Below are 11,868 nucleotides of genomic sequence, written 5' to 3' on the forward strand. Positions count from 1 at the left end.
CTTTCCACCCTGGCAACGCGGTCCAACTACTCTATAGCTATCTAGTCCAGACTCGACTAGAAGAAGAAGGGAAAGTCAGAGCCAGACATGTGGAAGAAAAAAATAGGACAAGGAAGCGGAAACGGGAAGCTGTCCGGAAGGCAATGCGGCCACCGAATATCCACGAGGATAAACCCAGGGACAGCCATGGCACCCTGGAATATTCCCGCGCCCCTACCACATTCGATTTCGGCCTCCTCCCTCTTTATAACGCTCCTGGTTCCTTTCCTTGTCCGGCGACATTCAACTCCCTCCCCCCCTCCTCTTCAATCCACCCGGCCTGCGCTGCCCAAATCCACACCAATTCCTCCGCACGTGTACGAACTTCCTAGCCGTAACAGCCAATTCCTTGACACAAATAGATCGATCATCGACCAATGGCTCTGCTCAAGGCCGCCCGCGTCTCCGACGTCCCAACCCTCGACGTCCTCGTCCCGGACCTCGCCGCCGCCGCGCGCATTGGCGCGGGCGCGAAGCAGCAGCGCGCGGCGGGCCGGCTCGCGGTGATCGGGCACCGGGGCAAGGGGATGAACGCGCTGTCGTCGCCAGACCGCCGCCTGCAGGAGGTCAAGGAGAACTCCGTCAGGTCCTTCAACGAGGCGGCGCGCTTCGCCATCGACTATGTGGAGTTCGACGTCCAGGTAAAAACCGATTCTTTCCTCGGAGCTTGGATTTACTTAGTCTCCTCTTCGTCTGGAAGTTAGTAGAAAACTCGTCCTAAGTTAATGAAACGGAAAAGATCTGCGTTGATGAAACGGAAAGGGTATGGTCTGTCTACGTGCGATCTTGTCGGGTCGTGCTTGGGTCGTGCTCTCCATCCTCTGTGTAACGGATTTTGGTCTAGGTGATCTTGATGGGGACGCCTCCGTCCGTCCAGCCTGGGCAGCTCGACAACGCGACGCGACACGCTTGGCGTGTTTCGGTCAGAAAGAACATGAAAACTCGCCGCGTAGCAAGGAAAGGCACGTGCGCCGATGCCGTCTCCGATTTGCCTCTGATCGACTTGTTCAAATCTGACCAATATAAAATAATTTCGTTTGGTATTCTTGCATCTGGGGCTTGGTTGTCGCTGGAAAAATCTTTTAGCACGGCTCTGATTTGCAATACATAACACAGAGTACACCAAATACTACAAAAAAAAAAACCCTACCCTTTGTCTAGAATCGCATTCTCTCATGCAATCTTGAACCCTCAAAGTATTTAAATTGTGTGTGAACGTACGACCGACATCTGTTTAACTCGGGATTCCGTTTTTTTTACCATGCTATTTTAAATTTGCTTAAATCGAGCTTGCTGAAGTGTTCAAAGAAGATACTGATTTGTTTACTTCTGGCCCTTCTCTCTTTGTCTAAAATAACTCAGTGTGCAAAGATGTTGAGAAGAGAACCATGAATATCAATTTTGTAGGTCACCAAGGACGCCTGCCCAATCATCTTCCATGACAACTTTATCTTTACTGAAGAACAGGTAAGTTTCATATATACCCTGTTTTGCTTTGTATCCTTCATCTGTTCTGAGATTTTGCCTGGAATGAGTCATATCTGAATCACATAATCTCAATACGAATATCTGTTTTCTCAGGGTAAAGTTTCAGACAGCCGTGTCACAGATCTTCGGCTGGAAGAATTCCTCCAGTATGGACCTCAAAATAAGGAGGGGAAGGTATTATAACAATGCAAAACACCTATTTTTGCTCTTCTTGTCATTTGCGACTTCAGTAGTTCTATGTAGAATCTAATAATGTTCTGCTTCATGACAGAATGGGAAGCCTTTGTTGCGGAAAATGAAGGATGGTAGAGTTTTGAATTGGAATGTGCAATCAGATGATCCTCTTTGCACCCTTCAAGAAGCATTCGAGAAGGTCAATCCAAGATTGGGCTTCAATGTTGAGCTAAAATTTGATGACAATCTTGTATACCAGGAGGAAGAGCTCAGCCACATCCTCGAGGCCATCTTGAAGGCATGTTTTGCTTACTAACACTTTCCAATTGTGTACAGCATACCTGTCTAACACTTTCGTTTGCACCTTGGAAACAGGTGGTCTTTGAGTATGCCAAGGACAGACCTATCATTTTCTCTAGCTTCCAGCCCGATGCTGCACAGCTCATGCGAAAAATGCAAAGCACATACCCTGTAAGTACACTGTTGCCTGACACGTTGCAAATTCCATTAGAACTTGTATCCCTACCATGACAGACACCGATTAATGATTGTATACAATCACCGTTTTGATGTTCAGGTTTACTTCTTGACAAATGGTGGGACAGAAATCTATACTGACGTGAGGAGGAACTCGTTGGAAGAGGCAGTTAAGCTTTGTCTTGCCAGCGGCATGCAAGGAATTGTCTCGGAGGCCCGTGCAATATTCAGGTTCCCGGCAGCTATATCAAAGATCAAAGAGGCTGACCTCTCCCTATTGACCTACGGAACATTGAAGTAAGTTATAGAGTTTGTCAGAAACCTCTTTTGAACAACCTGATTAAGTTGTTAACTACCTGAATTCAAGCCCTAAACAATTTATGTCCTCGTGCAAATTTGCAGTAATGTGCCGGAGGCCGTGTACATGCAGCACCTGATGGGAGTGAACGGGGTCATAGTGGACCTCGTGCCGGAGATCACCAAGGCCATCTCTGATCTCATCGCCACCCCCCAGACCGACATCGAAATCGAAGACTTAAGCAGCAAGGTGATGAAAGATGCCACGTCAACACCAAATTTCACGCACAGGGAGATCTCATTCCTGCTGAGGCTGATGCCTGAGCTCGTGCAATAGCGCACTCCATTCTGGCTTTGGATGTAACTGAATGACGAAAACGAAGAGGAACCCTTTGAGGGTAGTAAATTTTACGTAGGTTCGTGCCTTTATGGGATAGGGGGAGCCCTTGGGGTTTATATTTACATTTTGTAGCGAGGGGAGTGGTTTCCAATTGAAACCACCTTTAATGTACTCCCCCCGTTTTTATATACAAGGCCACCACACATTGTGAGGTAATTTTTTAAATACTAACATAATATGATTATATGTCACCAAAGGCATATCATTAGATTCATCATATCTGAAAGATGTTTCCACTGATATGATTTTGGTGTTATATGACTTGTTTAGATTGTGGTTTAAATTTTGGCATAAAATATTTAGGGGCCTTATCTTTTATCTTTAAATAGGAGATCCCCACTACAAGATTTTCCTGGCTCCTGGTGCAGCCACGTCATTCTCTTTTCTTGCCCACGCCCAAACGGTCGCTGCAACAACTGCCTGTCACGTCTCCTTTGGTTATGCGTTATTCTGTTCCAGTTCTACATGTATCATCCGATCATTTGGCCCATTAGTCTAGATTCTGCGGGCTTAGTCCAGCCCATATTTAGCCCATTAGTCTAGATATAGATTCTTCAGGCTTTGGTCTGGTTACTGGATTTCCTCTCCTACACGTGCAGCCACGGTCCATGTATCGAGCAGCCGATTCTTCTTCTCCCGAAACGTCCCGTTCAGAAACGGCAGGATGCCCTCTCCGATCCCTTCTCCGCTGCATTTTGTCTGCGGTAAGGGCATCTCCAACAGGGCGACCCATCCCGCGCCCGCGAGTCCGGATGGGTCCAGACGGACAAAAACCCGGCCCAGCGCGCGGACCCATCCCTAAAACGGATGGCCGCGGCGTCCGGAACGACGCAAACCCAGCTCCAATCTGGCCCGGGTTTGCGTGGCCGCGGACACGAAAGGCTGGTCGCTCGCGTCCCCCCCTTGTCCGCCCCTGGCCCGCGTGTCATAGACATAAACATTTGTTTTCATTAGAAAGAACTCATTACAATTTTTTTAACTACTACTTCTATCCTACTACGTACGGGGCCGGCGGCCTCGCCGGCGTCTCCTCGCCGACTCGCCGTCGGGGCCGTGGATTTCACTCGACGCGGGTGGCCTGTACGCGTGAGGATTCCACTCCAGCTTACCAGCTGGGTGGCGCGGCGGCGGCTTCGGCGGAGGCCTTCATCCTCCTCCTTTCCGCCTGCGCACCTCGGGCGCGCTCGCGCTCCGCCTCCTGCGGCGGAACCATCCGCCTCCCGCATACCTCAAGCTCCTGCAGGGCGGCGCGTTCCACAGCGGTGCGCGCCTCCAGGCGGACGCGAGCGGGGGCATGGGCCTCGTGGTTCTCCTACCGCCGGCGCATGCGCTCTTGCCGGCCCCGCTCCGCCGACGCAGCATCCTCCCGGGCGCGCCGCTCGGGCGAGGGCATCTGGATGAGGTGACGGGCTGCTCGCATAGCGATCAGCTCGTTCTTCTGGCCGAGGAGGTCGCTTAATCGGCGGCGGCCGGCCCGCCAGGTGGCCTCGTGCTCCTTCATCACGCGCGTGAGATCGGCGAGACGCTCCTCGATGGCGGCGTTGATATTCGCCAGCGCGAGGTCCTCCTCGTCGACGGGCTCCTCCGCGGCGGCCGCCCCCTCCTCCGCGGCCTCGTACCAGCCGTCCGCGGTCTGGCGGGAAACTTGGGCGCGAGCGCGCGCCAATGGTGTTTTCGCGCGCGCGGGAACCTTGGTGCGCGCGGGATCTTTCCCGCGTTCCACCGCCCACCATGGCTGTCACGTCGAGGCCTGCCATGGCGCAGCGCCGCGCAACGAAGACGAACCACGTGAAGTCTCTTTGGGTCACCGGCGTTGGGCGCCGCGTGCAACCCAAACGGACATGTTGGGTCGGCCGGTTGGAGATGCCCTAACTCCCCTCAATCTCGCTTCCCACTCTAGCGCATACGCCGCTTCATTCACCCGCGCCACCAGAGCCATCGTTTTCTCATCCCCGAAACTGCCCTCTCCATCTACCAATTTGGTGAATCAATAACCACACGCTGCGTCTAAATTGTCAGCATGGTGATTTGGAAGAGTGGCACTGCTGCCTCGACGAGTTTTTTTTTTCTTTTCGATAAAGGCCTCGATGTACGAGTTTCTGGAATCTATCATGGTCTGCTTTGAATGAGAAGAGACACTGGCGGCGCGGATGAAAAAATCCACTGATTCCTGTTGTGCCATGCTATTGATGAATCATATATGCTCCAGATATTCTCAACCAACCATGGTAGGGAAAAAACTGAGGAAGACGATGGTATCATGCATATATTGGAGGTAACTCATTTCCTATGTTTTATTGGCAGGACCGGATTAATTTTGCATGGATTTTAGTATTTGATATGCCTGAACACATCTCCAAGGTCAATATGCGCCCGCCTTCAGTTCAGATTGGCAACATGACGCCTGAGTCGATATCGCAATTTTTCAGAAGATTTTAAATATCTTCTTAGTTCTTTCACTCCGATTTATATGCGACGCCTGGCCAGGACTTTCTGTCAAGTATATCTCGAACTGTTTCTTATTGGATGTACTGGAAGTCGTTTGCTGGGCTAAACATGAGTGCACAAGTCTGGCAGGCTACCGTTATTCATTATCTTTGCAACCTTGTCAGATTTCTACATGATTCACCTTTCTAGCTATGACATATTATAGCGGGAGGTGGCCTGCAGCCTTCAAATCAGAGCTACTAGACGATGCAATCAGGCTTTTTTAAACTGCCCAATCTTTGATTATTCTAATTGCAGAACCAGTACATGAAATATTTGGAAATCAAAGCTCAAGTCGTTTGCACTCATTGTCTGATCAAGTCAACATGGTTGCAAGATAATACAACATGATCACCATCTCTTATTATGTGAGGCCTCTTACAAAGTTATCAGTCACCATGCCTTTTCTTTCATATGATTTTTATTATTTTTCTCCATTGTTATTTTATCCGTGCAAGGTGGAATAGTTTCATTAGTTTACTAGGTTTGTTTTGATTTACCGTCATATAACTCATCAATTTTTTATTCTGCAATTATATGCGTACTTCCTTTCATTGGTGGCGTGTACCTTATTTGTTTCAACATTTTAACAACTATGTAAAATTCATGGATGTTTGTTTGCTCTACAAAAATAGCAAATGTTTGGTTTATCTATGAGTAATCAGAATTAAAAGTAGTTTTCATGTAATTCTCGCAGCAACGCGCGGGGTATCCTCTAGTACATAAAAATAGAGGGAGTATAATGGATTAACAGGATAAAAATGGTAATGAGTTAACTGAATACACAAAGCAATTACTTCCTCCGTCTCGGTTTAACAGGTTTTGCCTATTATTTTGGTTAAAATATGAAAGAGAGTGGATTTGCTACACAGAGAGGTAGCTACGCACGCGTTCATCGCCATCCAATCTGTGTGGAGATTCATACTGGTTTGGTGTGTCCTTTGACCGTGTCCCACGCCACACACACAGTAACTCAAAGTAGCTAATTAGCTAATCCCACCGAAACGGTTGAGCTGGACCACTCCTGGCCACGAGCTGCCCCACGAGCGCCGGCGATGGAGGCACCCCTACTCGAGTGCCCTATGCTCCGATTCGATCCAGGTGATCTGTATGTCGGCGGTCACTTCGCGTGCGGTAAGAGACGGATGCGGTCCAAGCAGCGCAAATCCCTCCCAAATCCGGCCCGGAGGTGAGGGTGGGGGGCCTCTAGTTCTCGATCTGGAATCCCATGCGAGCCCTCCCTCCCTCTGGTCCTGCTCCAATGACGGCGACGAGCGAAAGAAGTAACTCCCTACTCCCTCGCCCTCTCATCCGCGTCAGGCTCTGCCCCTCCGCTGTGTGCGTTTCTCATCGGCCACACCCGCTTCGCGGCCGCTGACCACGAGCATAGTTTGTCTGTTTTCCCCAAATCGAGTGAGAGTAGACAAACTGCTTGGGGAAACGAGTAGATCAGGCAGAGTAGCTCCAGATCCGGTCTACGAGCCTAGGGTGGTCGGAGGCGCCGGTGGCTGTCACGGGAGGAGCAGTTGTGCTTGCGCACGGAGGCGAGAAAATCCAACACGTGGAGCTTTGGTCAAACGCAATTAACCCCGGCGCGGTCTTAACACTTTAGCGTTAGTATAACCGTTTGCTCTAGCCTGCTCGGAAAAAATCGCCCCTGTACCGCTTCATCCTCTCTTCTTCCCCCGATTTTCTCGCAGTGAGTTTCATCCATATAGTTATGCTTAGCCATGCTAAAACAAAATCCGTTAGGGGTTCAAATGAAATATTTTTTACAAAATAGAAATGGTTTGTGAAATGTTTTTACCAAATTAAAATGTAAAATTATTTCATCCTGGGCAGAGTGGTATGATGGGTCACCGTGTGTGGAGCTGTGTGCTCAAATTGGTTGGGTCCGCCGCCCAGGGCCCCTAAAAGAACAAATTCATGTTTACAGTTGCTCAGTTGTTTCGTGCAACTACATGTTATATGGGCTCTGGTTTGGTTGTGTAGCTTATGGAAACCTACTTAAGGATCGCCATTTTGTTATCTGGGCGGATCCGTCGAGTCATCATCAACGAGAATCGGATCACATCTACGGATGTAGCGGAGCAACAATCAGGCAGAAAAACGTAAGCCACGACCGCGTACAGCCGTACGTGAGGTTTTCGGGCAGAAAAATCTGATTCGTGAGATTTACGGAGTAGCAATACCGGCCGGGCCGCGCTGGCCCTTCTACAACTGTAGGCGTCTGCGGATGAGTCATGGTTAGAGCATCTCTATTTGTTTGGTCTCCCCACACCGAAATCCGGGGTTAATTTCGTCCGGATTGGACGAAAAAATGGCGTGGCGAGAGCCAGTTTCCCAGCCGCGATCCCAGTCGTAGACGGCGATTTAATTTTGAAAAACGAAAATTTGATGAAATACGGCAAAAAATGATTGAATTTAGACTAACTTTAATGATATTTACTATATAGAGGGCGAAGTTCATACATAGAGGCCGAATTCGAATATATTTCGAATTCGGCCAGGGGAATACAACTTTAAATATGAAAACACGGCGCTCTACATGCCGAAATGGCGGTAGAACACCGTGTAGTCCTTGTCACCGTCGCCGCCATCATCGTCGGAGCCATCGTCGTCGAACTACGGCGGCGCCGACGCCGCCTGGCTGCTGCCTTGGCCGGGGTCTCCCCACTGGCCACTATTGCGAGGCGGGGACGACGAGGGCTTGTACCACTCGTCGTCGGACTCCTCGAGGTCGATGACGGGGACGGGGACACCGGATGGAGGAGTCGCAGGCCGGCGGTAGCGAGCGGCCTGCTCGAGGAGCCGAGCCTGCCGCTCCGCCTCCTCCTTCTCCCACTGCTCCCTCGACCAGGCGCAGGCCTGGTCGAGGGGCATGGCGTTCTCGGCGGGGACGTGGTCCTGGAGGGACCTCTCCATGACGGCCTCGAGGATTTCGTCTTCCTCGGTGTCGTGGACCTCCTCCTTCACCTGCTTCCGCTTCTGCTCGTCGGAGGTGCCTAGTTCGCGCTTGGGGCGAACCAGACGCTGGTGGCCGCGTGGCGTCGACGACTCGCAGATGACGATTCCACCGCCGCTGCGCTCACGGTTGCGGGACGGGGAAAGAGGCTCCTGTTTCACCGGCGCCAAGGTTGGCGTCGACCTAGAGCTCGGCGTTGACCTCGTCGCCGATCCGGACGACGAGGAGCTGGCAGCCATGTGCCGTGGCTGCCAGCTGCCCCGGCGGCGGCTGGCCGATGCCCTCGATGGCGGCGGCATTGTCAGAACAGGCGCGTTGCCGCCCTCGATGTGCTCGATGACGGCGTCGAGCGTCCGGCCCGGCACGCTCCACCAGCGCTTGTGTCCGGCGGTGTTGTTGCGCGGAGGCGGCGGCGACAGGCCGTCGTAGGAGGCGAGCTCCCGCTCCCACCGCCGCAGGAAGTAGGAGTTCCACGCCGTGTAGTTGTCGGGGTGGTAGCGTGGCTCGATGCGCTCCTTGTCCGACAAGGTCAGACGGGCCTCCTCGATGGCGACGTCGAGGGCGTGTCCCTGGGGCAGCGGCGGGATTGGCACGCCACCCGCACTTAGCCGCCACCCGCCGCCGGCAGGCCTCGTATCCGGCGGGCAGGGGTACCCCGCCTGGTGGAGGAGGTGGCCCTCCCACGCGTGGAGCAACCGGCGGGGGAAGCCGTTGTTGGCCGCGCCGTCCTGCTCGTTGAACGCCATGGATCTCGGCGAGGGAGCAGTGGCGGATAGGGTTCGTCTCTGGCTGGGGTTCCGTCGGTGCTACGCGTCGCGGCGAGTTATGTAGGCGGGGCTGGACTCGGCGATTAAATGCCGCGTGGATGCTACGCGTCCGCGGCGAGCTGACCGGCGGCAGCCTTTACTGCGCGCGGAAGACGATGCGTGTGCCGCTGACTGGCCGGGTCGATCTCTACGGCGAAGCCGATGCGAAAGCGCGGGAGAGAATTCTCGGTGTTTCGCGAGCTTTCGCTTCGTCCGGAGTCCCCGAGCGCGCCTCGGGGGACCGGGGATGGCGTGAGCTCGCCGGATGAATTTAGGCCCAAATCTGGGGAAAACGAGAAATCGGAGGCGCGACTGGACCGAATTTCGTCGTCCGGATGAGAAAAACGTCGCTCGAGGCCTCTTCGGGGAGACGAGTGGGGATGCTCTAACACACGCAGCACTTGCTTGGTCCAATGTCTAGCTACAACGTTCGTACGTGATGAGTCCGTTCTATGATTGCTTGGTCCAATGCAACAAATTATGATCCGCTTTTGATTGCTCTGAAGAAACTATGACTGCGCGACGATCGTATTTGATGAACTTTTTCTATACAACCTCGTCTTTCTTCCATTGTCTAGCTATATTTTGTTTAGATCTAATCGGTTTAATTGTTCTTTTGGCATGAGTACTTTGTTCAAAGAACTACATCACGAACGAGACCAGATTGAATATTTGGGAGTTGCTTGGCGGCGTCTTATCCGATGATTCCTGGATCGTCAAGTCACTATGAAATTCTCCCAACGAAACCGCGGATTCGTCGTCACGAATTCCTCATCGGACACAAAGATTATCATGTGCTATATTTTCAATTAGTTACTCCTTGCAATTTTTTTATTTGAGCGAAATATTTTTTTGGCTCGTACTATTATTTGCCCTCAGATTTTTGCGCATTATTAACAAACAAATCGGAATAAGCTCTGACTATCTCGCCGTTGCGCACTCTCCACACCCGGGGGCTTACCCATCATGGACCCGCCGTATCGACCATGTCACTTCATCAACTACTTTCGGCTAAAACTCCGCATGGACTCGCCGATCTACTACGTCCGCCGCATGATCTGCTTCAATAACTCCGTCGCACCCGATAAATAAATTTATCTTCTTCGGCTCATAGATTATCTTCTTCGTCTTAGTGGATTATCTTTTTCGTCTCAGCGAATTTATCTTCTTCGGTTTACTGGATTTTTTTAATTTGGGTTATCATTGGTTTCCTTTAATATAATACTACCCGACGTATTTCCGGGCCAGTGGATTTATCATCTATGAATATTACTGGATTTATTTTTTTCGGGTCAATGGATTCATCCTCTATGATATCGGCGGATTCATCTTCAATATATGCTTTATATTAAATGGTATAATCTTCAATGTGGATTCATCTCAATGGATTCATATTATATTATTGTTAATGGCTTCATCCCAAATGACTTCACCTTATATGATGTCGCGACTCCGTCAACTTCTTCCGATGTCACGGCCAATGCTCGGGGGCTCGACAACGACTTTGCCCCGGGTCACAACTGCGACACATCGTCTTAGCAACAATCATGATGTCACCCCATCAATGCTCGGGGGGCTCGGCTTGACGCCATCTATTTTCGCTATTTGGTGGTTTCTACTTCGGCTTGACTTCTTCGCTGCACTTCAAGGCTTCATCGACTTAGCTGCATGGCATTTCTCCGTTAACTCCGTCGTACCTAATAAGCTAAGTATTTCCTTTGATTTACACAAAATTGATTATCATTTACTTTCGCCGCACCCGACACTTGGGGGCTGCGCTGTATAGATTCCTTTTACATCTCAGCTCGACAAAGAAGAACCGCGCCTAGGAAAATCTACCTCAACAAAGAAATTTTCCTCAAGGAGGAACCCGAAGAATTTTTCTTCAAGGAGGAACTCGACGAAATCTTCTTCAGGGAGGACCCGACGAAATTGTCTTCAAGAGAGAACCCGGAGAAATCTTTTTCAGCGAGAACCCAAAGAAATTTTATTCAAGGAGGAACTCGACAAAATCTTCTTCAGGGAGGACCCGACGAAATCTTATTTAGGGAGGACCTGACAAAATTGGCTTCAAGAGAGAACCCAGAGAAATCTTTTTCAGGGAGGACCCGACGAAATTTTCTTGAAGGAGGACCCGACGAAATTTTCTTCAAGGAGGAACAAAAAACAAAAAAAAGAGGGAAAAATCTTCGAGTTCATATACTCGTCATTTATTCCAACTGCATATTTGTAACACCCCAAAATTTTGAAACAATTAAGACCCATAATTTCAATTATCCAATTTTTAGGGTTAATAAAAACTTGCCTATTTCCAAAATCTTTTCTATTATGTGAATGAATGGAATGTTTGCTAATACCATGAATGTGTGTTCGAAGAATTTGAAATAGATCCTAAGCCACAACCATGCATTTAGGATCAAATGGAAACAAATTAAAAAGAAAATAAAATAGAAGTAGAGGCACATATGAGCCTATGGCCCTATTTGTGAATATGGGCCTATGTCATGATCTACCTTGTGTAGATGGTTTGAAAACCTTAACAAACCCAACCTAGTACTCACCAAGCCAAATCCAAAGTGAAACAAAATAGAAAGAAAATAAAAATCAAATAGGAGAGAGACATATGTGAGTGTATGACCAATTTGAAAATTTGAGCAAATGCCTCACTTCATTTGTTTGAATTGCTTAAACACAACACTATACGATTTGAACACAAAATAGTACAATTTGGGTCA

General features: G+C 49.9%; 1 protein-coding gene across 1 annotated transcript; it reads left to right on the top strand.

The window, feature by feature from the left end:
• Positions 1–241: 241 nt before the first annotated feature.
• Positions 242–3,031, top strand: LOC127319551 (glycerophosphodiester phosphodiesterase GDPD1, chloroplastic). The gene is made up of 7 exons (XM_051349521.2): positions 242–680; positions 1,447–1,506; positions 1,621–1,701; positions 1,799–1,999; positions 2,077–2,172; positions 2,279–2,475; positions 2,581–3,031. The coding sequence occupies exons 1-7, from the start codon at positions 417–419 to the stop codon at positions 2,810–2,812; spliced, it is 1,131 nt and encodes a 376-aa protein (XP_051205481.1). The 5' UTR covers positions 242–416; the 3' UTR covers positions 2,813–3,031.
• The last annotated feature ends 8,837 nt before the right edge of the window (positions 3,032–11,868 follow it).

Source organism: Lolium perenne, chromosome 6 (assembly GCF_019359855.2).
Source record: "Lolium perenne isolate Kyuss_39 chromosome 6, Kyuss_2.0, whole genome shotgun sequence".
Classification (NCBI taxonomy): domain Eukaryota; kingdom Viridiplantae; phylum Streptophyta; class Magnoliopsida; order Poales; family Poaceae; genus Lolium; species Lolium perenne.

Coding starts and splice junctions, on each gene's coding strand:
- LOC127319551 (XM_051349521.2), top strand. CDS start 417: ATGGCTCTGCTCAAGGCCGCCCGCGTCTCCGACGTCCCAACCCTCGAC. Junction 1,507..1,620: donor TTATCTTTACTGAAGAACAG/GTAAGTTTCATA, acceptor CTGTTTTCTCAG/GGTAAAGTTTCAGACAGCCG. Junction 2,476..2,580: donor TTGACCTACGGAACATTGAA/GTAAGTTATAGA, acceptor GCAAATTTGCAG/TAATGTGCCGGAGGCCGTGT.